The sequence below is a fragment of the Emydura macquarii genome, unplaced genomic scaffold (genome assembly GCF_026122565.2).
Source record: "Emydura macquarii macquarii isolate MOO-44397 ecotype Brisbane River unplaced genomic scaffold, CSIRO-AGI_Emac_v2 contig_71, whole genome shotgun sequence".
Taxonomy (NCBI): Eukaryota; Metazoa; Chordata; order Testudines; family Chelidae; genus Emydura; species Emydura macquarii.
The window spans coordinates 1,100,559-1,124,958 of NW_027130208.1; the positions used below are offsets into that span (position 1 = coordinate 1,100,559).

Sequence of the window (24,400 nt, forward strand, 5' to 3'; positions counted from 1 at the left end):
GCGCCGAGCACCGGGGCGGGGCGGGGCGGGGCGGGGCTCCCAGGGGATCCGCCTAGGCTGGGAAGTCAGCCCGAGCTCGCCCCGCCCCGCCTCGGGCCTCCCCCGAGGTGAGCGGGGACGGCGGCTTGCGGGGGCGGGGCTGAGCCCGCCTCTCGGGGGAGGAGCTCGGGCTCGGAGCGGCTGGGGTCCGGCTTGTGTCCGCGCTCGGCCCCCGTAGGGGGCGGGGCCCGGGGCCGCGCGCGGGTTTATCTCCGGGGCGCGCGGGCGGGCACCTTCTTCTGGGCCACGCGGGCAGCCGGCGGCGGCGGCCGTTAGAGCCGTTAAGGTCGTTAGCAGCCGCCATGGCCGATTACCTCATCAGCGGCGGCACCGGCTACGTGCCGGACGACGGGCTGACGGCGCAGCAGCTGCTGCACTGCGGGGACGGGCTCACCTACAAGTGAGGGGCGAGGGCCGAGGGCCGGGGGAGTCGGTGTCCGTCCGTCCGTGGGCGGGTGACGCTGACCGGCCTGTCCCCGCCGGAGCGAGCCTGCCGCGGGCTGGGCGGCCGTGTTGTCCCCGGCGGGGCGGGCTTGTCCCCGCCGCTGTCGCGCTCCCCCCGGCGGTGCCCGCACTGCCGCGGCAGGGGCTGGCGGGGCCCTCGGGCGCTGTGCTGTGCGGAGCCGAGCCGAGCCCGAGTAGCGGCGGCGGCTCGGCAGCCCGGCCTGTCCCGCGTGAGCCGCGCCGGCTGGAGCAGAGCGAGCCCCGGCCGCGTGCCCGCCCGACAGCCGCTGGTCACGGTCACGGTCACTGGCGGTGCAGGCCGGTCTTCGGGGGCCGAATAGCTCTGGCCTGGCCTGGCCTGGGGCTGGGTCGTCCTTTCTGCCCCGTAGCCGAGCATTTCTGAGGCGGTGGCAGAACCCAGGACAGGCAGGGCTACCTCTGATTTCAGGGGCTGGTTTCTGTGCGGGGCATTCCACTGACATGCAGTTGGTTTCAGGTTTTCTCTTTCCGCCCCTTCTTCTCTAGTGACTTCCTTATCCTGCCTGGCTATATTGACTTCACTGCAGACCAAGTGGTGAGTGTAACGGAGAAGTTCGCATTATCTGGAGTGGGGTGCTGCTCTCTGCCCCCCGTTCCTTGCTAACAGGCTCTTCTGTATGCCAACAGAGGGAGAGAGCTAGCTGTATTTTTACTGTCTTGGCAGTTCTTAGCGCTAAACTCCGGGAGACATTTGTGGCTCTTTGAAGATCATGGAAACTAAGAAAAGCACTTTGTTGTAAAGCAGTGGTGTGTGGAATATAAAGTAAAAATCTATGCTGGTTTCCCTGGTTCACAGGCCCAGGTAGAGTTGCTTTGGGATGAACTTGCATGTCATCACAACAAACCTCTTCTTCTTTTAGGACCTGACTTCAGCTTTGACTAAAAAGATAACCTTAAAGACTCCCTTGATTTCCTCCCCTATGGACACAGTGACAGAAGCCAGTATGGCCATTGCAATGGCGGTGAGTGCCCATGGACAAGAACATTAGAAGGTGGGAGAAGTGAATACTGTAAACTGAAGAATAACTTTAGTGCAGGCTCTCAAGAGTGGTGACATCTGTATTAAACTTCCTTTCAGTTTAAAATAACGTGCTTCAATGTTAAACCAACTCACTATTGCCAGCTGCTGCTTTTCCAGACCCCTTAAACTGGTCTTGGTGTTAGTGGGTTGGTTCTTATTTCTCAGCAGCATGTTGGAGCTTCATCAATATGTTCTCTTAACAGTGTAACCTCTCAGGTGCTGTGTCCCTACGCTTTTTTCTGTGAGGGAAAACAAACAGTTTGGAACATACAATATCCACTGCTAAATCATCTTAAAATGAAATTGGAGCATGTTTCAGGGCTGAATAAACTCTTTATGCTGGTATCCCATAAGCAGCCATTGGGGTGGGAGGGAAGTCATGTCTTTGGACAAATCCTGGCACTCAGGTGTAGCTGAGCTCCCTATTAGCAGTGCTGTGTGACAGTAGTAGTCTGCTGTTTGTACTTGGTTGTTGAAATCACCAAATAAATTTGAAGGTTCCTATTGTTGCAGTGATTTACAGCTGCCTCTGTGTTCTCAGCTCACAGGTGGGATTGGATTCATCCATCATAACTGCACACCCGAATTCCAGGCCAACGAAGTACGGAAAGTTAAGGTAAAGAACAGCCAAAGCAGGAAGCCGGGAGCTGCAGCAACTGGGCACGTCACGAAATGGCCAAAGGGGTCTGTCTGACTCCAGTTTGAGAAACCATAGGCTTTAACAAAGTAGCACTGGCAGGCACTAGTTCCCCTTGTATTTTAGTATCTTAGAGCAGTGATCAGTGCCAGCGGATGCATCAGCTCTTCTACTCTTGCTGTGTCCCACAGCAACATGATAACCTGCTTTACTTAGGGAGGGAATGTTGGCCGGGACCTGGGGGCTAAATCCCTACCTGCCTGTTTTGAAAAGTGTCAGTGAGCTTGGCTTGTCTGATGTGAAGGATCTGACAAATCCTCTAATGCAGCATCCTTGCTATTGCAGTCAGAGCCCAAATGCTTGTGTGAATGACTCCCCATGCTGGTAGGACTGGAGAGTGATAGACCTTCACCACTCTCTTGCCATGAGGAATGCTAAATGCCAGTCACGTGTCAGCTCAGTCTATCCATGGTGTTTACTCTGCTCTCTGAATGTGCTTTGTTTCAGAAATACGAACAGGGATTTATCACAGACCCAGTGGTGCTGAGCCCCCAGGACAGAGTGAAAGATGTGTTTGAAGCAAAAGCCCGTCATGGGTTCTGTGGAATTCCTATCACAGACAATGGAAAGATGGGGAGTAAGCTGGTGGGGATCATCTCATCCCGAGACATTGACTTCCTGAAGGAGGAGGAGCACGAGTTGCCCCTCAGTGAGGTTCGTTAGTTGAGAGCCCATGCTCCTGGAGGGGGAGAGAGGGTTGTTAGGAAGTGCTGCAGCATGTGGTGATGGCAAAGGCTCAATACATGAATGAGGTTACTGCACCAGTCTGGCAGGGACAGGGGCCTGACTTCATTTTATTCCAGGTTTAAATTACTCTTGTTGCTTAATTGAACTGCTCACCCATGGGTTCTTTGCCTGCTGACTCGTTCTGTAGCTGCTTTCTTGCCTACTGCCAGTGTGTTCCAGTGACTGCAGGCCCGGCGTTATCATTTGGCACAATCTGGCCATGATCCTTTTTGCTTCTCCTACAGCAGACATTCACCATTGGCTTTAGCCATAATTTCTCTTTTGGTTCTATATTGAATCTAATTTACAGCTGGCTACTGCTGCTTTCCCGTAGTGACCTGGCTGTTGGAAAAGTGACAGTAACATAGTTGTGATGCATAGGCCAGAGCCTTCAAGCCCCCAATCACTTAGTGTTCTTCAGACTCTAGATATAATCCGTTTGGTTGGGACTCGGGCAGTGCAGACTAACTCCTGTGCTCAGTAAAGTCCCACTTGGCACTTTCACAGAGCTTCACTGACCAACTTTCCTTTTCACAGGAATGTTTTCCCCCCCATTGCTCCCTCATGTCAATCTACAGCATGCACTCCACTGTGTAAGTCTTCCAGTGCTAATTTAATTATTACTGGTACTGCATAGGGGTTGTGGTAGCTCTGTAATTGTAGATCTTCAGTATCATCAGATTTCAGCATATGGTAGTCTTTAATGCTTCTCCGCCAGTGCTGCCCTTCTGACTTCGGTCGGCGTGAGCTAAAGATAGACCCAGTTTGGCACTGCACACATGTCCCAACTCCATTTTAAATTTCCTGCTACTAACCAAAGACACTGACAATGTCACACTTTAGGAATGATACAAAAGAGGTTTTTGTTCCTGCAAAGATGCTGAATCATTCAGAACATCCAAATGGTCATACTGGGTCAGACCAATGGTCCATCTAGCCCAGTATCCCATCTTCCGACAGTGGCCAACACCATGTGCTTTAGAGGGAATGAACGGAGCAGGCAATCGTCGAGTGATCAGCATCCCTCACCCTATCCTGCAGCATCAAGCACTTCCAAGCAGAGTACTTCTAAAGCCAGTATGCTAGGGAGTGCTGCCTGAAAACAAGCCCAGTGACTGGTGGAGTTTCTGCCAGGAACAGTAAAGAGCTGTGATTACACCAGGCAAATGAGTGCTGGAATTAGGTTCCCAACTTACTAAAAGTTACTTCAGTCTGGATTCTGTAATTGATCTGAGGGGAGTCTGTGCTGCTGAAATCCCAAATAAAGTGTGAGGTTCTTCCTTCTATCAGGGTGATCTCACTGGGTCCACCTGCACTATGGAGATACCACCCATGGAGATAACACTGCCATGTTCCCTGTGGATCTGAGTGGACTCTGCTTGTATGCACTGCAAGCTGAGGACTCCTCACCATGGGCTGCTCCACTCTATCACAGGGTCCCTCGTCCTTTCCAGTATGTAGCACTTAGTTGGGACCCTCTGACTCCTAGCAAGTGGCCACTGAAGCATATCTACTTGGCAGTTTGTGTTCCCTGCCTTGAATCAAGCAGGAAGGTACTCTCGTTGGTGATGTTTCCCTTTTAACCTCTTTTCTATCAGATTATGACAAAGCGGGATGATCTTGTTGTAGCACCTGCAGGAGTAACGTTAAAGGAAGCAAATGAAATTCTGCAGAGGAGCAAAAAAGGTAACGTGAATAGCTGTGCTGTGCATGGCATAGTGCATGGGGTAAGGGAGGGGTGTAGGGCGTGAGAACACACATGCATGGGTGTGGAAATGCACTCATACTCATCTCCACACATTCAATTTGTTTCTCAACACAAATATTTTCCCCGATAGTTAAAAGACTGATACCAGGGTGTCCTTTGGGGTCTTCCTTCCAGATTTCCTTGGGGACAAGGGGATGGTAAGGACAGGCATGTCCTAGAGCCCTAAACGAGTGTGAAGACCTCCCAAAAGATTAAACCATTCACCATCATCTGAGTCTGTTTAGAACTTCAGAGGTTCCGGCCAATCAGCATGCTGAAAAACTGTACATGCCAAGAGTGCACTTGGCCACAGCTTTTAATTTTGTATCCAGTTCCTAGTATCTGGTTTCAGAGGCTTGTGACCAGCTTAGTTCTGTGTGGGGCCTGGAGTGACTCAAGTACAAGAGCCCTTTGTGAAGTATTAAAGGCTGTGCAGCATGACCAGGATCTGAATACGGAGTCCTTTCCCCACCCTCCTGACTTACTCATATGTCAGCTGGGACGAGAACCAGAGAGAATGCTGGTTTTTAAAAGCAAGGCCTGGTCAGGCTACCAGTCACACCAGTGAGTCGATTCCTCTAACTGGGAACTCCTGCCCATGCCCTGAGGGCCAGTCTGGTGTGGTGTCCATCTTGTGGGAGGCTCTGTAATGATGGTGTGTTTATATTTGTCCCAAGGCAAGCTGCCAATTGTTAATGAGGAGGATGAGCTGGTCGCTATAATTGCCCGCACGGATCTGAAGAAGAACCGGGATTACCCACTGGCATCCAAAGATGCTAAGAAGCAACTGCTCTGTGGTGCTGCCATTGGGACCCATGAAGATGACAAGTACCGTCTGGATCTCCTAGTGCAGTCTGGGGTGGATGTCGTGGTGTTGGTGAGCTTCAGGGTTTGGTTTTTGTTTTAACCGTGTGAATTCAAACACTTTGAAAATTTGATTAGCATCCCTGTACATAGCATGGCTTCATCATGGACTTTGTGAATGGCCCCCTTCTGCCAATGTGCCTAGCTTGGACCTGCCGGGCTAGGGCAGGAATGAGACTCTAGTCTAAATGGCCAGTCTGTTCATGACGGGGCATTATGATGGCATGTGTGCTGATGTAGATACTAATCTGCTAGCATGTGATTTGTGCCATTCAGTGTAGTGAATTCAGGCTAGGTGGCTATCCTTGCAAAGGCGCTCTACTCACTCGATACCTGTCACTGGTCACAGGACTAACGTCTGTGCATGTGTTGGACTCCTTGCCATTTTTCTTAAACCGTGAATAACAGTGTTGTCCTTTAATTACTTGATTCTTAAAACAAATAACAGAGAGGCCAACATGGGAGTCCTCAGCAGTCTGTCCTGTCAGCCCCACATGTGTAATCATTCGGGTCCAGCAGTAAACACTCGTTTGCATGCGCCTTTGCTGTCACTAGGTTAGTCTGAGTGCCTGTCTAGCAGGAGAATGAGAGGTATTCACAGATTGTGATTATACAGTGTTCTAGCAAGAATGCTTGTTTAACAGGCTGGGTTACTCAGAAGTGTCTTCTATCTCCCATTCTAACGAGGGAGGCTGGGGCACTTACTGGGTGATCTCCGTAAACAGGGACTGCTCCTGCTGCAGCCCTGGGAACAAGGTGACTAACTTTCCCTGTCCTCTTAAGGTGTGTCTTCACAAAACAGGTGGCTTGAGTTATAACGCATGTTACCCCTCACTTGGCTCTTGTCCACAGACACCAATCTCTAGCTTGAGTCGAGCAGTGCTTTAAGCTCCTGAGGTGGCTGGGGAGGTGGGGCTCGTGTGATGCTGACTCTGTAGCGAGTAATGCAGATGAGCTCCATTTACAACTCCTCAACAGCTAATCCAGTTCCTCTGTGCTACTAAGGAGATCTGTGTGTGTCGCTCCGTGGTTGTTTCGAAGTGTGGTCACTGTCCAGACTGGTGTACACTTAAAACTTACGTCAACATGTCTGCTGTTCAGAGATGTGAAAACTCCCACCCTGAGCACCGTAGCTATGCCAACTTAATCCCCAGCAGTTAGACTGAAGGAATAATGCTTCCATTGACCTGCCTGCCATTGTGTGGGGAAATAGAGCTCATACGAGGACAGAAAAACCCATTCTGTTGCTGTGGTCTGGGCTACGCTAGAAAATTAGGTTCATTTAACTATGCTGCTCAGATGTGTGGAAAAAATCCACACCTGAGTGGCATTGTTAAGCCCACCTGAGTCCCAGTGTAGAGAGCGCTAGGTTGATGGAAGAATTCTTCCTTCAGCCTAGCTGCTGCCTCTTGGGGAGGTGGATTATCCCACACTGATGAGAGAACCCCTCCTGTCAGCGTAGGTAGTGTCCACACTTTAAGAGCTAGAGTGGTGCAGCTGCAGCATTTTAAGTGTAGACAAGCCCTGCATCTGCACTACAGGGTAATAGCAGTATAGCTGCACCCCTAGAGTAAAATGAACTACAGTTAAACCAAACCACATGCATGGAAGTTAGGTATAGTCTTCCTTGAACATCTCTGGAGTCTATTTGAATTAAATATTAGATACTTCTGTGGTCCCCCCATCATCATAGTATCTGAGCACCTCACAATCTTTATAGTCTTTATCCTCACGACTCCTGTGTGGCCAGGCAATGCTGCTATTCCACTTCTGTGGATGGAAAACCGACATAGTGACGTTAAGTGCCAAGATGTTTGTGGAAGAACAGGAATTGAACCCTGATTCACTAGCCCAGGCCAGTGCTTTAACCACTGGACCATCCTTCCTCACTAGTGTAGACTGTAACATGGATATATGCTTTTCTTGGGGGTGGAATAGGACCATTGGGGGTTACAGTGGACAAGAAGCTGGATAGGAGTCAGCAGTGTGCCCTGGTTGCCAAGAAGGCTAATAGCACATTAGGCTGCATTAGTAGGAGTGTTGCCAGTAGATCAAGGGAAGTGATTATTCCCCTCTATTCAGCATTGGTGAGGCCGCATTTAGAGTATTATGTACAGTTTTGGGCCCCCACTACAGGAAGGATGTGGACAAGTTGGAGAGAGTCCAGAGGAGGGCAACAAAAATGATGAGGGGTCTGGAGCACAAGACTTAGGAGGAGAGGCTGAGGAAACTAGGCTTGTTTAGTCTGCAGAAGAGAAGAATGAGGGGGGATTTGATAGCAGCCTTCAACTACCTGAAAGGGGGTTCCAGGGAGGATGGGGCTAGGCTGTTCTCAGTGGTGGCAGATGACAGAACAAGGAGCAATGGTCTCAAGTTTCAGTGGGGGAGGTTGAGGTTGGACATTAGGAAAAACTTTTTCCCTAGGAGGGTAGTGAAGCACTGGAATGGGTTACCCAGGGAGCTGGTGGAATCTCCATCCTTAGAGGTTTTTAAGCTGTGGCTTGACAAAGCCCTGGCTAGGATGATTTAGTTGGGGTTGGCCCTGCTCTGAGCAGGGGGTTGGACTAGATGTGACCTCCTGAGGTCCCATCCAACCCTATGATTCTATGACACAGGACTTGCCAGACCTGTCCAGTATAGCAGAGCCCATTACCAGATGCTTCTGAGGAAGCGGCAGGAAACCTCTGTCATGACCAATTATGGAATAACCTGCTCAGAAAGGCATTCTCCTGCTAACCCCAGGCGTTACTGTCTGGTTTACGCTCCTGGCTCAGGGCATGATATCCCTTACAGATATAACCCCGGAACCGCCTCCCTTTCAGTATGCTCTTAAGATGAAAATGTTTGGTGTGTAAGTTCTCCGCTTTGGATAGAGATACACAAATGCCCACCTTCGCGAGCAGCTTTGCAGCATTCTGCAGGTACTGCCAGTCTATCCACGTTCCCAGGTGGTTCATCACCCTTTCCTGGATCTTCTCCTGAATTCGCTGGTATGTCTGTGCCTCTAACTGCAAGCTTTTATTGTGGTTCTCCCACTGCAAGAGTAAAGGAAACAGAGCATGGGACCAAAGTGCTGCTACCTGTAGGTACAAGCTCCAGCAAACAGGAAGTCAGGTGGGGCTGGAGTCAGAGGGATAAGATATATTGTGGGCAGGAGGACAGCAAGGCAGACCCCTCCTCCCCCAGTTGCAAGCCCATGGGGGTTGCATATACTACAAGAGGCAGATGGGAGCAGGGAGCAAACCCAGCCCCTGTGTAGGAATGCCCTGTGGTCACAAGAGCATCTGGTGACTGACTGGGAGTAAACTCATGGGGACTGCCCACTTAAGGGGTCTCTGCCAAAATATTAGATTAACATTTAACATGGGTTTACTGGAAGCTGACGTGTGCTATGAGACGACATTGTAAAACGTGGCCATTTCCCAGAGTCCCTTGATCTGGAAAGCCAAGATTATGAATTATATTATTTTAAGACTAAGTTCAGGCTGTGAATAAGCAGCTGTTGGTATCTGAATTAGGCAGTGAGTGCATGCTGACCTCACAGAAAGGTGGAAACCTTGGATCTACAGTGCTCTCTTCTAGAGAAGCGGCATTAGACCGGTACAGTTTGACCAGTCCTAGCTAACACCTGCTGTAGGGAAGGAGGAGCTATGACTGTCACATTGGTTAGTGACAGATTCCAAAACCTTTCTTTAAACTTGTCTCAACAGGTATCCCCGTAACATTTAATTAACCCCAGGATAAGAGTTTTGTTTTCAACACCAGAGACTTGGTTTCTTCCTGGTCCCTATAAATTCATTCCATGAGGAGCTTTGGAAAGTTCCCTGGTCCTGCGAGGAAAAAGGTGCAGGTGACACCTGTATGCAACAGCAGAGCAGCATCTTGCAGAGGGACACTGTCAGAATTATTTTGTGTTATTTATATGATTGTAGCACCCAGGAGCCCTCACTGTGGATGATAATCCCAATGTACTCGCCGCTGTGTAAAACCAGAAGAATGCAGGCAACCCTGATTTTCTGCAACATCAGGAAACTGAAGCAATTAAGCACAACTTTTGTTTTCCATTGACGCAAACGGCAACAGTGTGGCTGGGATCTGCTGGGCAGAATTTTGAGCCTGGAGAAACTAAAGACAGGACCTAAACTGGGCTCCAGAAGCTACTGCATCTGTACAGATTCCTTTTTTCGTGTAGTTTCGTTTCTTGCACAGACATTGCTGGCAATGACCTTTGCATCAGGCAGGGACTGGGATTAAAGGGCTACAGCAGCTCTGGCCAAGGAGATGTGTCCTACCCGCTCAAAATAGAACAAGTACTTCTTAAGGGCCTCCCTGGCCTGTGCTTGCTGACTCTGGTTTACAATATCAGGATTCTCTTTGTACCGACTGCATTCATAGTACTCGCTACCATGGGTCTTCCAGTCCCCCAGACACATCCAGCAGAAGTCTAAGGAGAATGAGGCACAATCAGTATAATGCACAGAAAAAACAGTTTCCAGAAAGCAAGCTACAGAGAAAGAATGGTTACTTACCTCGTAACTGTTGTTCTTGGAGATGTGTTGCTCATGTCCATTCTGAATTAGGGGTGTGTGCCAGAAATGTTTCCCCTAGTGGTATCTGCAGGGCCAGCTCTAGGGCCCTCTGTAGCAGCGCATGTATGCGTCAGTATAATTAGGGCGCTGCCAGGCCCCCACCCCTCAGATCCTTCTTGCTGGAACTCCGACAGAGGGGAAAGAGAGTGGGTTGTGGAATGGACATGAGCAACACATCTCAAAGAACAACATTTACAAGGTAAGTAACTGTTTTTATTCTTCGAGTTCTCGCTCATGCCCATTCTGAACTGGGTGACTTACCAGCAGTGCCTCTGGAGGCGGGCAGGAGTTCAAGGATGTCATGATTGCAACACCACTCTGCCAAACCCAGCATTGTCCTGAGCTTGTTGCGTGATGGCATAGTGGGACGTGAAGGTATGTACCAAAGACCATGTTGCGGCTCTGCAGATGTCCTGTTTGGGCCAGGAAGGCCACTGAAGACGCCTGAGCCCTTGTGGAGTGAGCTGACAGGGATGCTGTGGGCGTGACCCCTGTCTGCTTGTAGCCAGCTCGAATGCAGGCCGTGATCCAAGATGAGATTTGCTTGGAAGACACAGGACAGACTTTCATTTGGTCGGCAATTGTGACGAAAGGCTACACAGAGTGGCTGAAAGGCCTGGTCCTGTCGATGTAGAAGGCCAGAGCCCTTCTGACATCGAGAGAATGGAGACACTTCTCTTCACTGGTGCTGTGAAGCTTTGGACAGAACACTGGCAGAAAAATGTCCTGGTTGTTTCCCACTTTCATATCAATCTTCGGCAGGAATGCGGGGTGAGGATGAAATAATAAAAATAAGACTGTATGGAGACTCTGAAGCCAAAGCTTTGATCGCTGAGACCCTCCTTGCAGAGGTGATCGCCACCAGGAATGCTACCTTCCAAGACAGGTGCATGAGGGAGCAGGAAGCCAGAGGCTCAAACGGTGGCCCCATGAATCAGGAGAAGACGAGGTTCAGATCCCATTGGGGAACCAGGTCCTGCAGCAACGTAAAAAGCCTCTCTAGACCTTTGAGGAATCTGGCTGCCTTTTAGTGGAAGAAAACCATTCTGTCCTGTATCGGAGAATGAAAAGCTGATGTCGCTGCTAGGTTTATCTTGATGGACGAGAAGGCTAAACCTTCCTGTTTCAGGTGTAGCAGATAGTCCAAGATCACCTGTATAGGCAATTTTGTCAGCGAGATGTTTTGGTGAGCCCCCTAGCAGGTGAAGCGCTTCCACTTGGCCAGATAGGATGCCCTGGTGGAAGGTTTCCTGCCAGTGATGCTTCTCCCTGCTCAACCATGAAGCATCCACGCTGTCAGGTGCTGGGAGGCCAGGTTCAGATGGAGCAGCCAACCCTGGTCTTAGGAGAGGAGGTCTGGCTGCAACCAAAGAAAGGCCACCAATAGTTCCAACAGCATCCTGAACCAATGCTGCCAAAGCCATGCCGGGGGTACTAGGATGACCTGTGTCTCTTCCCTCTTGATCTTCATAAGGACTCTGTGTATTCGAGATATTGGGGGAAAAGCATCCATGAGACCGCTCAACCACAACAGGAGAAAAGCATTGGTCAAAAAGGCTTCCCCCGGCCCCAAGAGGGAGCAGAATTGATCACACTCCCTGTTCTCTTTGGTTGTGTAGAGGTCCACTTGGGGAGTTTACCACCTTTGGAAGATGCGGTCAGCCACCTCCAGGTGGAGTGACATTCGTGGTGAGAGCAAAAGGATCTGTTTAGGCAATTCACTAATACATTCTTGAGCCCAGGAAGATGAGTCGCCTCCACTTGATCCCACAAACGTAAGACTTCCCGACAAAAGGCTGAGGACCTGGCTCATTAGGAGGGTGGTGAAGCACTGGAATGGGTTACCCAGGGAGCTGGTGGAATCTCCATCCTTAGAGGTTTTTGAGGCCTGGCTTGACAAGGCCCTGGCTGGGATGATTTAGTTGGGGTAGCTCCTGCTTTGGGCAGGGGTTGGACTCGATGATTCTATGATTTGGCAGATGAGGAATAGACAGGCGGCTGGCTGCCAGCCACTCCAGCACTGAGGGCTTGCACTGACCACCTCTGCCCCACACACCCTTTCTTTCCACAACAATATTAGTGACCTCACTCGAGGAGATTGGCAGCCCTCATCTTGTCATGGGATTCACAATGCAGCTGTGTCTTGGCAAGGTGGTGATGAAGCCTAAACACACACACAATTCTCAAGACTCCAGCTCTTACGAGATGTTCCTCCTAGCCCTCAGCGTGAGCTGTTCTAGTCTCTGGGAGTGTCTGTCTTGTCAGACCTACATTCATTAGTCTGAAATGTCCTGTAAGGAGAAGTTTGTGGTGGTCTTCTCTTGTGGCTCATGTCTTCCTGGCCTTCTGAGCCTGGGCAGTGGGGTCTTTCAGTGCTTAAGTGAATTAATCACTGGTTAGACATGTGCTGAAGGGCTGAATTTAAAATCCTTTGTAACTCTGGTTGATTTTTTTTTTTTTCTTTCTCTTCTAGGATTCCTCTCAAGGCAATTCCATTTTCCAGATCAACATGATCAAGTATATCAAGGAGAAATACCATAACCTACAGGTCATTGGAGGCAATGGTAATCAACTGTTTTAGCTTCTAGATCTGGATTGCTTGTCAGGTGTAATTAAAGATGTATTGACATGCTTTAAATGAGCATCGTCAGCTGCCCAGTGGGACTTTGAACTGTGTCAGATTTCTAGAATATGGTACAGCCCCTCAGCACATGAAGGGCACTTCCATGCTGTGTGAAAGCATCTCATTCAGGGTTAATGCAGTGTATTCAGTCCCCTGTAGTTTGTTCTTTTGTTTCCAGCATTGACCCTTTTGCCTCTGGGCTCTGTAACATTGGTTTGAAATCCTTCTAGAATTTCAGGTGTCTGGCTCTTACAGAACTCCTACCTTGTGTGGAAAATAAATGGCAGCATCGATAGGACTCTGGAAGAGCAGAGTTTAACTCTTTTCCTCGTCTGTATCTGTGGTACCAACTGTGCCGGTAACATGCCATATTGCTTCCTCCAGCCTTTTGTCCCCAGTCTGGCCCTGAGCATGTCTCATGCTTCCTCTGCCAATGTGCAGTCTGTCTGCAGCACCTCAGACTCCCCACCATTGGGTTAGGTGGGGATGCAGTTTAACATCAAGAACAGTGGTGGATTCAGCATCCCGTGCAATGCCAGTGAAAGAAGCAGTGGAGAAGAACAGCCATGGGGAAACAGCCAGACTAGTATTCGGACATAAACCATATTGTGAGGGACCCAGCATGAGGCTAACACCCCTGGCCAGGTGTGGCATTGAGCTAATCCCTCCCATCCCCGAGGGTCGGCTGTGTAAGTCCTTGCACACCAAGCTGATAGGGTCTGTTCCTACAGCAGTCAAACATCAAGGCCTGATTTTCACCCAGGTTCAGCATGCACATGCCATGGCTAAGTGACTCCTGCATGCACAGTAGCAGAAGAGAGATGTGCACACGCTTGCTTGTCAGTTGGTTGAAAACCAGCCCTTTAGTGCCAGATTGTTGATTTTAAACTGACTGTGCTTGACACGCACACAATTGGCCTGCCTTTGAAAGAGAGCACTCCCCATCCCTGCGTCGCCTGGTGGCTGTGATGCTGTTTGTGGAACCCATTGAGATGCTGGGATGGAAGGTTCTATGCAAGTGCAGAGGACCCTTTCACTGCCAAGCCAGCTCTGGGAGGAAGAGCCTCTGCAGGAAGCTTAGGGCAGCTGGTTGGCTGCTGTGGTGAAAGGAGACGAGGTTCTCACTGACAAACCATATCTGTTTGTTTTCTTCAGTGGTGACGGCTGCTCAGGCGAAGAATCTGATCGATGCAGGGGTTGATGCTCTAAGGGTCGGGATGGGCAGTGGCTCCATCTGCATCACGCAAGAAGGTAAAGAAAATGTTTAATATCTTCTCAATAGATAGAACAGAAATAGCCACTAAACATCCAGCTTCATGTTCAGAACCTGCCATAAGTCTGGGAACCCCAGCCCTCATGTTCTAGGTGCTATTTTAGGGGTGGTTTATTGGAAGAAATGGAGCCTGTCTGCCACGGGTCCAGTGCAGTTGGGATAGGCTTTTACACCTGTGTAGTGGCAAAGGTTTAGCAGGAGATGTTTGGTTTCCTTCCTTCCAGGGCTTTATTTCATTAGCAACTCTTCCTTGGTTGCAGTAGACAGGATTAAACCCTTTGGGTTCACAGAAATAGAAGAGACCTTTCTCGGGCCTGAGTAAGACTGAGGTAGAGCAGATGTGGCAGCTTTGGTTCAGTTTGTAACCAAAGACACTCGCTCCACGGTTGGGTGTGGGCGAGTAAAAGTGCCACTCTGCCTGATCTTAATCTAAGTGAGCAGGGCAAAGGAGAGGGCAGAGGGTACAGATACCGGGTGCAGAGAGGGGTTTTCCATTTTCCCAGCATATGTGGGAAGACAGTAGAGAGGACAGTGATAAAACTCCCGGGGTGGTTTGTATGGCCCTCCCCTTTGGCAGCTGCAGCTGACAGTAAGATCCTTGTGTGTTTAATGGGAAGTATTGGCCTGCTGGATTGGTGCCAATTTGCAGTTGCTAGCCTAAAACGAGATGTTTGAGTGTCGCTACTGCAGTAGCAGGAGCAGGATCCTGTGCCAGGCGGTGTTTCAGTAGACGAGAGAGCTGTGCCCTTGCCTGAGCTGCTGGGCATGTCCTGGAATGAAGACTGGCTTTAAAGCTGCAACTGGAAGTCACAGTTCAAAGTGCTTTAAGTAAAACGAACAGAAGCAGGGGTTTGGAAGCCATGTGAGGGACCGTCATTGGTGCATTCTGTCTGCAGAGTCCCTCTGTTGTACTTTACCACTTGCCCTTGCTGTAATGGACCTGAAACAAGCAGCTGACTGGTACAAGCAGCCCTTTGCCCTACACATGCAGGGTCTTCCTGCGGATTCCAGCAGCAGCATTTGGGCCCTTTGAGGACACTGGGGAGGGGTGACACCACCGTGGAGACAGCCCCTGTACCTAGGATCTGTGTTCTTGCTCTGCCTGTAAAGGGAGCACCTGCTGCTTGGAGACTATCCCAGATGTTACACTGGGGAAACTGCAGTGTCTTCTCTGACAGAATGGTCTATTTAGGAACTGCCCTTACCCACCCAATCCACCCACTGCTCCAGCAATTCTTGGGCTGGGCTCTGCTGGGAATATGCACAGCGCTTTCCTGCTTCTTTTCATTCTCCCTTTGGCTCTCATCTATGGAGAGCTAGAGCAAATTATGGCAGATTCCAAAGCTACAATGTGTTTAATTCATCCGGACTCTGGGAGCTCTGTACCTGTCTTGGCAGCAGTGGGACAGAGGGCATGGTGCCAGGCTGGGGGCAGCGGAGACAGAACATCTGTACCTCACAGTGGATATTGTGTGGCCAGCAGCCCATCCTTAGCTCCCCAGACCTGTTTAACCCTCTCAGTGCCAGGGAGGCCAGGCGGTGGTCTGAGGATCCAGAGTTTCAGCATCAGATGTATTGCTTCCGGAGTGTCATTGGAGCAGGGAGAGCACATGCCGAGTGCCAGGACATGGCTGTGCACACCTGGATGTGGGCTTCAGCGTGACATCCTCCTGCTCAGTGGATTGGACTAAGAGGCACCCCTGAACTCAGAGCTCTGGCTCAGTTCCCCAGGCTTTGCCTGGTAAAGTCACTGCTGGGGGGCCTTTAATTCTGCTGTTGCTGTTTGTTTCTAAATTGTGTTTTTGTTTTGTTTAGCTGCTCCACAGATCCCTCCAGAACTAAAGTCCCACAGCCCCAAGTGCCCGTCTTCTGTCACGGGCACCTATAGTAAGTCACTTGCCCTGTTCTCAACCTTAATTCTGTCTTGAAGCAGGACCCTGATTGGCTGCACTTGGCCCCTCTGCTTGTTTGAGAATTGAGCTGTAGATGCACTTGGGGTTTTGTGGCTTTGGATACTGGTTGTTGACCCGAAAACTGATGCTGAGAAGTCTTGGATTTCTAAAGCAGGTTCTGAAGTGTCCTCATTAAGGCCACTAGGGCTGAGCAGTGTCTTTAATCCAAAACCCAATTAAAACCTCATTGAGCTTACTCAGTGGCACTGCTGATCCTCTAACTCGGTTCTCAGCCTGCGGGCCACTTGTGGCCCAGTCAGTACACAGCTGTGGCCCATGTGACTTCCTCAGGGCCATACAGGCAGTATATATGTAGTGTGGATGTGGCCCGCATAACGCAGAGAGCGCTGCATGTGCGGCCCACAGTGATCAATAGATTGAGAACCGTTGCTCTAACTGGAAGGTGCAGCAGGGGCTTCAATGTGGGGGAAGATGCCTAGCCAGAGCCTACAATTCTGCTCTGAATCGGGGCTCGCCTCAATGATAGGAGAGGTTGCACACTAGCTAATGTTGCCTTGTGTAAAGCTCGCCATGCGATGTGAATGGGAGTTCAACGGGCTTTCGCCCTCTGGCAAACCTGGAAGGCACGTCCCAGAACCAGGCACTTTGCCAGCGATTCTGCTCGGCATGTGTGAGGAAGGGCTTTTCTCGCTGTCAGGGCAGAGGCCGTGTCCCTCCCGTCTCACAAGCTCTACTTTTTGATGAAGTTACGGGATCAAGTAGGTGGCCAAGATTAATCTTGGCCTTTGCCCTTTTTGCTAACTATGAAGCACTTCAAAGGGACCGAGGTTCCTTGTTTGGATGTACCCTCGCATGTAGGTTAAAAAGGAGATGCAGGCTTCCAAAGCAGGGTTCAGAATGTACAGACTTCACCTACGCTTGGAATGCAGGCATCTCCTGTTTAAGTCTTGGCACTGGGAGCTGGGGCAGCCAAATGCAATCGTGATGGTCCCGTGTGCCCTGTGCCAGGAGGTTAATTATAAAGGGCTGAGCTCAGTGATTGCTTTATAACACAGCTGTAAACTGCCGTCTTGGGCAGAGACTAGGGGATCCATAGGCTGGGGCTCTGTGGTTTCTTTGAAATCAGGGGCTGTTCCCCAGAGGAGATGGTGCCCTTCCAGCAGTCTGTACCTCACTCTTGTCTTTGGCAATGCAGTACCGCCTGAGAGCACCTCTTTCATGCTAACAGCACTCACGTTAATGCTGGCAGTCACTTCTTCATGGCTGGCTGGGTCCAATTAATGTTGATTCTTTCACTGGTGCCACCTGGAATTCACCTCCCAACCTGGGCTGCCGGTGATCAGCAGCAGAGGGGGAGAAATGTGAGAGCCAGTGCAAAAATGAGTTGGTAAAAACTCCATCTCTGGCAAAGCTCCACTCTCTACTAGGAGCTGGCACTCTTGGTGCTGCTCCCAGGTGGCAGCCTGAAACCCTGCATCAAACATGACGTTTGCATCCTGAACTACTAATCTTGCATGTCCATAACCTCATCTGGGCCATTGTACTAATTGTGATTGGAGGAAAGGCTTCCCAATGATTGTGTGGTTGGAGGATCTCAGAGGGGTGCGGAGGTTGCAGCATATTTGCATGCACTTGGCCGTTAAACGTACCTGAACACGTCATCAAGCGGCTTCTCCTCAGATGGTTCTTTGTACAGTGAGAAGCCTGTCGTTGCTAAGGAGCCGGTAAATCTGAGACCAGCCTGTATGAGGCCCCCCTCCCCCACTAGCTAAACTTCAGAGGCGCCCTGCTCTGCCGGGGGGATTTCTAACCCCACATCAATCCGCCCTGCGCCTTTCCTTTTCCTTCATTGCATATCAAGGGAAACACTCTCCTTTTAGTCAGCTGCCTCTTCCTGCCAGACAGTCTGTGAAAGCACATGGACATCCACTCATTTCAGTGACCAGCAGTGCTGAAAACACAGTAATCGTATGTTGGATTTGGGTTTCTTGGGTCTGACCCTGCTTCCTTCTCCATCTTACTAGAACTCTGGCTGGGTGGGGAGTGAATCAGCGTCCCTGAGCACTGACTAGCTGCTGTCTATGATTTCACCAGGTCTCTGGCTCATCCTGTAAGCACTGCAAAAGCTTCCCTCTATTGGGGCAGCAGTTACTTCATAGCCTCTATTCATCTGCCTTCTGGGACTTGGGGCCGGGGATGCTTGAGTCTCTTGTGGCTTATTCCAGGGGAGAAGCAGATTGGGAATCAGTGCATCTCCATCCTTAGTGTGTGTGACTGAGCTGAAGGGCCTCTAACCAAGGGGGGATTGCTGCAGCGCCTGGTGCTTGACGTGCACGTTTTCTCTTCCTGGATCTAGTCTTGGCATGTGGCAGGCCCCAGGCCACGGCAGTATACAAAGTGTCTGAATACGCCAGGAGATTTGGGGTCCCAGTGATCGCAGATGGAGGGATCCAAACCGTGGGACACATTGCCAAGGCCCTTGCACTGGGTGCTTCCACAGGTGAGGAGGAATTTGAGGGGGTCTGGGGGAGACTTGGGAGGATTTGAGTGTTTAGAAGGGTGTCTCCTTTCTGCAATTATTTGCTTTTGCCATTGAAATAGCAACCTGATGAGTGGGGCTTCCACTGACAGCAAAATACGATGCAGTGCTTGCCCGGGGGCTCTACCAGGGCAGTGGCATTGGAAGGCCCTGCGGTATCCGTGCCAACAGCACCAGAGCAGGAGTGGGAGCTTCCCGGTGTATTTACATTGCCTGGGCTGCTTTTCAGAAGTGAATGTACATTGTGCATAGGGCACCGGTGACTGAAACGTGCCTACTGGTGCCAGGCAATGCCAGCTTTCTCCAGGCAGCTCTGCTCTGCCCTGTAATCCTGCCACTTGCCCTCTGCACTAGTGGGAGGCTTCTTCCAGGTCGAGTGCCAGTGGTGCCCAGCAAACCTAGCTTCACTCCTTTGTCGTCTGGGCCATTTTGCCCAGAGGTCTCAGGGCTGATTGCAACCCCCCCTTCCCTCCCCCCCCAGCTTCTCAGAGCAGCTGCTTCAAGTCCATGTGCTGTGGAGAGTCCGGACTTGTCCCTTCCTCATGTCTGATCTTATCAGACAAAGGATCAGCTGAACCCTTCTCACTAGGCTTGTCTGTCCCTACGGTGGTGTAAGCTCCCCTGCTGCAGCTCTGCAGTGAGCATTGCTGCCACCCCCTTCTGCTCCCCACTGGCTCACAGCTGTTGCTAATCTCGCTGACTGCAGTGATGATGGGCTCTCTCCTGGCTGCCACCACGGAAGCCCCTGGAGAATATTTCTTCTCGGACGGAATTCGGCTGAAGAAATACCGGGGAATGGGGTCATTGGATGCCATGGACAAGAACTTGGGCAGCCAGACCCGCTACTTCAGGTAGGAGACCTGGCAGTAGGGGCAGCAGGTCCCTGAGTCCGTGGTGACTGGCTCAGCCTGCCAGGCTCTGCTTCGTTTCATGTGCCTTTGTTTGTGTTTTCCACCATCCACAGTGAGACGGACAAAATCAAAGTGGCCCAGGGGGTCTCTGGTGCAGTGCAAGACAAAGGTTCCATCCACAAGTTCATCCCGTACCTGATCGCTGGGATCCAGCACTCTTGTCAGGACATCGGTGCCAAGAGTCTGACCCAAGTCAGGTGAGACTTCCCTGTGTGCCCTGGCTGCTCCTCAGTGCAGCCTGCTGGGGTCACTCGTCATCCCTGCTCCTGTCCCCAGCCCCAGCCGGCACACGCTGAATGTGATGCCAGGGAGAGGGTGCTGCCCCCCTGCAGCCTTGCTGAGGGAGGTGCTGGAGCTGGCCTCCCTCCTCTGCTCCTGCTGGAAATGGGGGGTTGGAGGGGAATGCATGTAGCAAACCCTGGTTCCTCCCCTGCTGCAATTGGTGGCAGTCTCCCCACCCCACTGAAGAGTATGCAGCCTCTTGCAGTCCTGCAGCTCCTTGTGGTGCCCTGAGGGCCAAGGCCTTTAGCCTGGGACTGGGTGGAGCGTGACCCTGTCTCTGCTTTACCTGGCAGAGCCATGATGTACTCGGGAGAACTGAAATTTGAAAAGAGGACGACTTCTGCCCAAGTGGAAGGAGGAGTCCACAGCCTCCATTCGTAAGTACCCCAGCCGGGGCTGGCTCAGCCCAGCACTGTCTGCTGCCAGAGCCTGGCCCAGCATGGAGCAGCACAGGCTGCATGCCCCTGGTGTGCAGCAAGCCTGGCTGTTCCACCAGGCAGGTAGTGGCATCCCTGCTGTTAGTAGCAGCTGGCGCTGACCCATGATAGCAGTGGGAGTGGGGATCTGCTGCTGAAGGGGGCAGGGGATCTAGGGCTGTGTGAGAGCAGCAGCTGCTGCTGGCAGGGTGCCCCTCCGTTAGCAGGGGGCAGGCACTACCCGGGTGGGGCATGTGCCCCAGGCTAATTTTCCTGTCTGTCTAGATATGAAAAGCGCCTCTTCTGAAGGAGGGTCCTTGCCTGCCATGTACCTGAGCTGCTCCTTTCACAGACGTGCCATTAGCCTGGCAGCAGCTGCTGGCGTCGGGTCAGCAGCTGTTCCCCTCCCTGTGAAGACACAGTCACAGTGCGCCCCAGAGAGGGGGCCGGGGCAGAGGCACTCAGCCCCCTGCATGTGTCGGCTGCGTTTCACAATAAAAGAAAAGACGTGGGGCTCCTTGTCTTAGTCCTAGAATGAAAACACAGCTGGGGCCAGGAGCTGAGAGGTGGGCTCAGACCTGCAGCACCTCCCTCCCGTGCTACAGCCCTAGGCTCCTGTGCTGAGCAGTGCACTGGGCTCTGGATGTGGAATAAGTGGGGGCCTGCAGCAGCCTGCCACACTGACCTAGCACCCCAGGGCTATGGGGCAGGGCAGCTGCAGCATGCTGCCTGCAAGGTATTCCCGAGCTGGGCCTGCAGGCCTGTAAGTGCTAGCAGGGTGCAGGGGAGGGGCAGAGGGCCCCAGCTGACCTGCAGTAGCTAAAGTACATGCATACAGGTAGAGGCCAGGCAGCTCCCACAGCTGGCACTCAGCCCAGGAGCCAGCCTGCACCTGCCCAGCTGAGGGAGGGGTGGGGCTGCTATTTGTTTCCCCAGGGCAGGAGCTGCAGCTGCTGGAGCCACTCACAACCTCCCCCAGGGGACAGACCCCTGCCAGCAGGAAAGAGGCAAAGGGGGGTTGCAGCCAGCAGTGAAGCCCTGCATCTCTGTGCCCAGGGGAGGAAGAAGTGGGGTCCTGGAGGGCTAGGCCCAACCCCTCCACAAAGCAGGGGGAGAAGCTACACCGATGGTCACAGTTTATTGCCAAGCATTTTCACCTTCCCATGAGCCCTGGCCAGGCAGGCTCAGGCTGCACACATGCATGCGCGCGCACACACACACACCCATACAAGGCTTTGAACCCCTTTAACACAGGGCAGCTGCTCCCCCAGCTCCAAGTCAGGGCCAGATGCATGTCCTGGGTCCACAAGCTGCTCTAGGGCAGGGCTCTGCCAGCACTGGGGGGTGGGATGAGGGCAGCTCCAGCCACACGCCGCTCACTGGTCAGGAAGTTGAAGGTTGCACACGCATTAGGCTGGGAAGGAAAAGGCAAAGGACTAGAAGGTGTTTGTCCTAGGGCAGGCCCAGCTGGCCCTGGCAACACAAAACCAGCAGAGCCCTGGGCCAGGGGGACTCCTGCCCCCAGCCCAGCCTTCCTGCAAGGAGAGTGGAAGAGAAAGAACTCCCTGCCCAGCATCCCCCCCAGCCAAGGGCTCTATTACACGGCCCAGGGCTACAAGGCAGAAGCCAAACCAGCCACGTTCCAGGCACCTGCATGTTACGCCCTGCAGAGACGTGTCCTTAGCCCCTTGCTAGGAGCCGCCCTGCCCACCAGGCCCACAGGAGAGGGGCATGGGTGGGGACGGGGGCCTGTCAGGCTGGGGTGGAGAGTACAGGCACCAGCTGCCACTTGTGCAGCTCCCTTGCCTCCTTGGAGGGCTGACCCCCTCAGCCCAGCACAGGGCAACAGGCCCTCCCCACAGCAGCATGATGAGAGTTGAGCGCCTGGCTGGGCAGGCAGGCACAGACCCAGGAGTGCCCTTCTCAGAACATGCCCCTGATGCCCAGGGCCTCCAAGCCACTGCTGGAATTTGCTCAGCTCCCCCAAGACCAAATGTGTCCCCCTACCGTGTCCTGCACCTCCACCGCGATCCCCCACTCCCTGATCGACTTCAGGATGCCAGGCTCCAGCCACTCCACCTTGTCCCCCAGGCCCAGAACCAGGATCTCTAGCCGCAAAAGACAAGCCCAGAGGCCCATGTGAGCGAGGCTGCATGGGGAGGACCAGCCATCACAGCATGCGGGGAGCAGGCAGCCTCACCGCCAGTGCCTCCCCTGGCCGCCGCCCAGGCCTGCCCAGAGCCCCGGGCTAGGACAGCCGAGTGAGCCCAGCCGGGCGGCCGGCCCCCGGCTGGGCGGTGCGGGGGAAGTTGTGCGGGTCTCCGAGCAGGGCAGGCAGCGCGGCCAGCCCCGCTGTGCGGGCGGCAGGGCAGAGGGGCCAGTGCACCCCCGGCTCCTCCAGGGCTCGGCCAGTGCAGGCCTCCCTGCTCCCAGCTCGCTGCGGACCGGGACGCCGGCCCGTGGGCCCAAGCAGGCGAGGCCTGGCCGTCTCCGCAGCTCCGCACCTACCGATTCTGGGCTCCAGCAACCGGAACAGCACCAGGCTCTCCGCCGTGACGTCCTTGTGGGAGCCAACCTGCAGGAAAGGCAGGAGGGGCTGAGACGAACCCTGCCCCGCCCGGGATGGCATCCCAGCCGAGCGTCGCGCCCACCCTAGCCCCCGCCGCCCACTGCTGCCCGGTCCGGCCCGGTCCAAGCTCCTGCAGGGCGCGGGGGCAGGGAAGAGACGCGCCGGACGGTCTCCACGCCCGGCCCCGGGGTCCAGGGGCAGCGGCTGGGCGCGGTGCTCGGCGCGGGACACTCACGTTCCACTGCAGCACGGCGCGCGGCAGCAGGGCGCAGGGCCCCACCACCTTGTCCCCGCTGACGGTGAAGCCGCGGCTGCTGTAGCTCTCCACGAACATGGCGCCGGGCGCCTCCCGCTCCAGCATCTTCAGCGTCGTGCCCTGGAACAGCTCGTCCTCCCCGGGGCTCAGCCGGTGACCGCGGCGCGGCGGCCTGGCAGGGGAGCCGGGACTGAGACCGCCGGACACACACAGCCAGCGCCCCCCGCCCGCCAGCGCCCGCCCCGGCCCGGCCCCCCGGGGCTCTCCCGTCCCCGCCTCACCCGTCAGGGGCGCCCCGGCCCCGGCCCGCTGCGGCTGCCAGGCCCCGGCGAAGAGCGGAGCCCGCGCGGCAGAACATCCCCGCGGCGGCCAGGATCGTCCCGCGGCGCGGCTCGGCTCGGCCCGGCCCGGCCCCACGTGTCACTCGCGGCCTGCGGCTGAGCCGAGGGAAGAGCGGCCCGCCTGGCCCTGCTGCCGCGCGCTGCCCCCTGCTGGCCGGAGGGCGGCCCCCAACGAGCCGCGGGTGCTGCCCAGCCCCCGCCCCGGTCACCCACCGTGGAGCCAGCCCCGCCCCGCCCCGCCCCGCGGGGTCAGCTCCTGGGCCGGGCTCCACCAACCCCCCTCCCCGTGACCTGCCCCGGCCCTCCGCTCCCCCCACGCGGGGGCTGCTGGAAAGCCCCTGCCCTGGCCCTGCCCGGGGGCTCTTCCCAGCCGCCAGCTGCTCCGGGGGCAGCTCGGGGCCCAGGGCGACCAGGCTGCGTGTGCAGCGTGACCAGTGCCCGGCCTGCCGGGCAGCAATGGGCTCACCACCTGTTGGGGGGCTGAGCCGGGCCCCTCGCCTGGGGGGCGAGGCCGTGCCCGACCGCAGAGCCGCCGCGCGCATGGGGCAGGGCCCGGGTCCTAGCCACAGGAGCCGAGCACGCCTGGGGCCCTGCCAGCGCTGAGTGCGCCCAGCGCCGCCCTGCACGGGCGGGTCCAACGCGCTCCTCACCGGCGCAGAGCCGGGCGGGGGGAGCCGCGCACCTCGCCGCACACCGGCCCGGCTGGGATTCGGCTTCGGGGCCTGGCCTGCAGGCAGGCGGTGTGGTTCGCTCGCTGCTGGCGGGGGGCCCGGACGCCCGGCCTGCGAGTTGACAACAGACACAGCGCGCCGGCGCCCACTCACGGGCTGAAATGGGGGGTGTCCAACAGGAGACCCTGGGGCTCAGCCGCTTCGCTGGCAGCTCAGAGAAGGCGGCGCGACGCGGGGCGGGGCAGGAAGGCTGCCCGTGCGGGTCAGGCGCTCTGGGCCCAGGCTCTCTGGGCACGTCCCAATCTCTGTGCTCACAGACCCCCGGAAGCAGGGCAGGTATCTTTCTGCTACCTCCCGGGGCGCTGAGGTTGCACCTTGTGTTTGCAAGGCCCGGCTTCATCAGCGCGCCACAGGCAGAGACGGTGTGGGACCAGCCCGCC

At 54.2% G+C, this 24,400-nt stretch overlaps 2 protein-coding genes across 3 annotated transcripts; one reads left to right on the top strand and one right to left on the bottom strand.

The window, feature by feature from the left end:
* The first annotated feature begins 263 nt into the window (after nucleotides 1–263).
* IMPDH2 (inosine monophosphate dehydrogenase 2) lies at nucleotides 264–20,636 on the top strand. 2 transcript variants are annotated; one of them, XM_067540981.1, is made up of 15 exons: nucleotides 264–439; nucleotides 1,009–1,057; nucleotides 1,383–1,484; nucleotides 2,085–2,159; nucleotides 2,688–2,894; nucleotides 4,565–4,652; nucleotides 5,391–5,590; nucleotides 12,640–12,730; nucleotides 13,945–14,040; nucleotides 15,878–15,949; nucleotides 18,332–18,475; nucleotides 19,221–19,365; nucleotides 19,479–19,622; nucleotides 20,001–20,084; nucleotides 20,409–20,636. In XM_067540981.1, the coding sequence occupies exons 1-15, from the start codon at nucleotides 342–344 to the stop codon at nucleotides 20,428–20,430; spliced, it is 1,617 nt and encodes a 538-aa protein (XP_067397082.1). In that variant the 5' UTR covers nucleotides 264–341; the 3' UTR covers nucleotides 20,431–20,636. The 2 variants fall into 2 exon arrangements, with proteins under 2 accessions (XP_067397082.1, XP_067397092.1); XM_067540991.1 differs by lacking the exon at nucleotides 15,878–15,949.
* A 303-nt stretch (nucleotides 20,637–20,939) lies between these two features.
* On the bottom strand, nucleotides 20,940–23,411 carry NDUFAF3 (NADH:ubiquinone oxidoreductase complex assembly factor 3). Its single transcript, XM_067541004.1, has 5 exons — nucleotides 23,230–23,411; nucleotides 22,928–23,120; nucleotides 22,632–22,698; nucleotides 22,131–22,231; nucleotides 20,940–21,537 (listed from the first exon to the last, which is right to left on the bottom strand). Exons 1-5 carry the CDS (start codon nucleotides 23,304–23,306, stop codon nucleotides 21,439–21,441), a joined length of 537 nt encoding a protein of 178 aa, XP_067397105.1. The 5' UTR covers nucleotides 23,307–23,411; the 3' UTR covers nucleotides 20,940–21,438.
* Nucleotides 23,412–24,400: the final 989 nt, after the last annotated feature.

What these genes read in the sequence shown, in the direction of transcription:
- IMPDH2 (XM_067540981.1), top strand. Translation starts at nt 342, where the DNA reads ATGGCCGATTACCTCATCAGCGGCGGCACCGGCTACGTGCCGGACGAC. An exon ending in GGGGACGGGCTCACCTACAA is followed by an intron (nt 440 to 1,008) that starts GTGAGGGGCGAG and finishes CTTCTTCTCTAG; the next exon opens with TGACTTCCTTATCCTGCCTG. An exon ending in CATCTGCATCACGCAAGAAG is followed by an intron (nt 14,041 to 15,877) that starts GTAAAGAAAATG and finishes TGTTTTGTTTAG; the next exon opens with CTGCTCCACAGATCCCTCCA.
- NDUFAF3 (XM_067541004.1), bottom strand. Translation starts at nt 23,306, where the DNA reads ATGTTCTGCCGCGCGGGCTCCGCTCTTCGCCGGGGCCTGGCAGCCGCA. An exon ending in GTTGCTGGAGCCCAGAATCG is followed by an intron (nt 22,232 to 22,631) that starts GTAGGTGCGGAG and finishes TTTTGCGGCTAG; the next exon opens with AGATCCTGGTTCTGGGCCTG. An exon ending in CGGTGGAGGTGCAGGACACG is followed by an intron (nt 21,538 to 22,130) that starts GTAGGGGGACAC and finishes TTTCCTTCCCAG; the next exon opens with CCTAATGCGTGTGCAACCTT.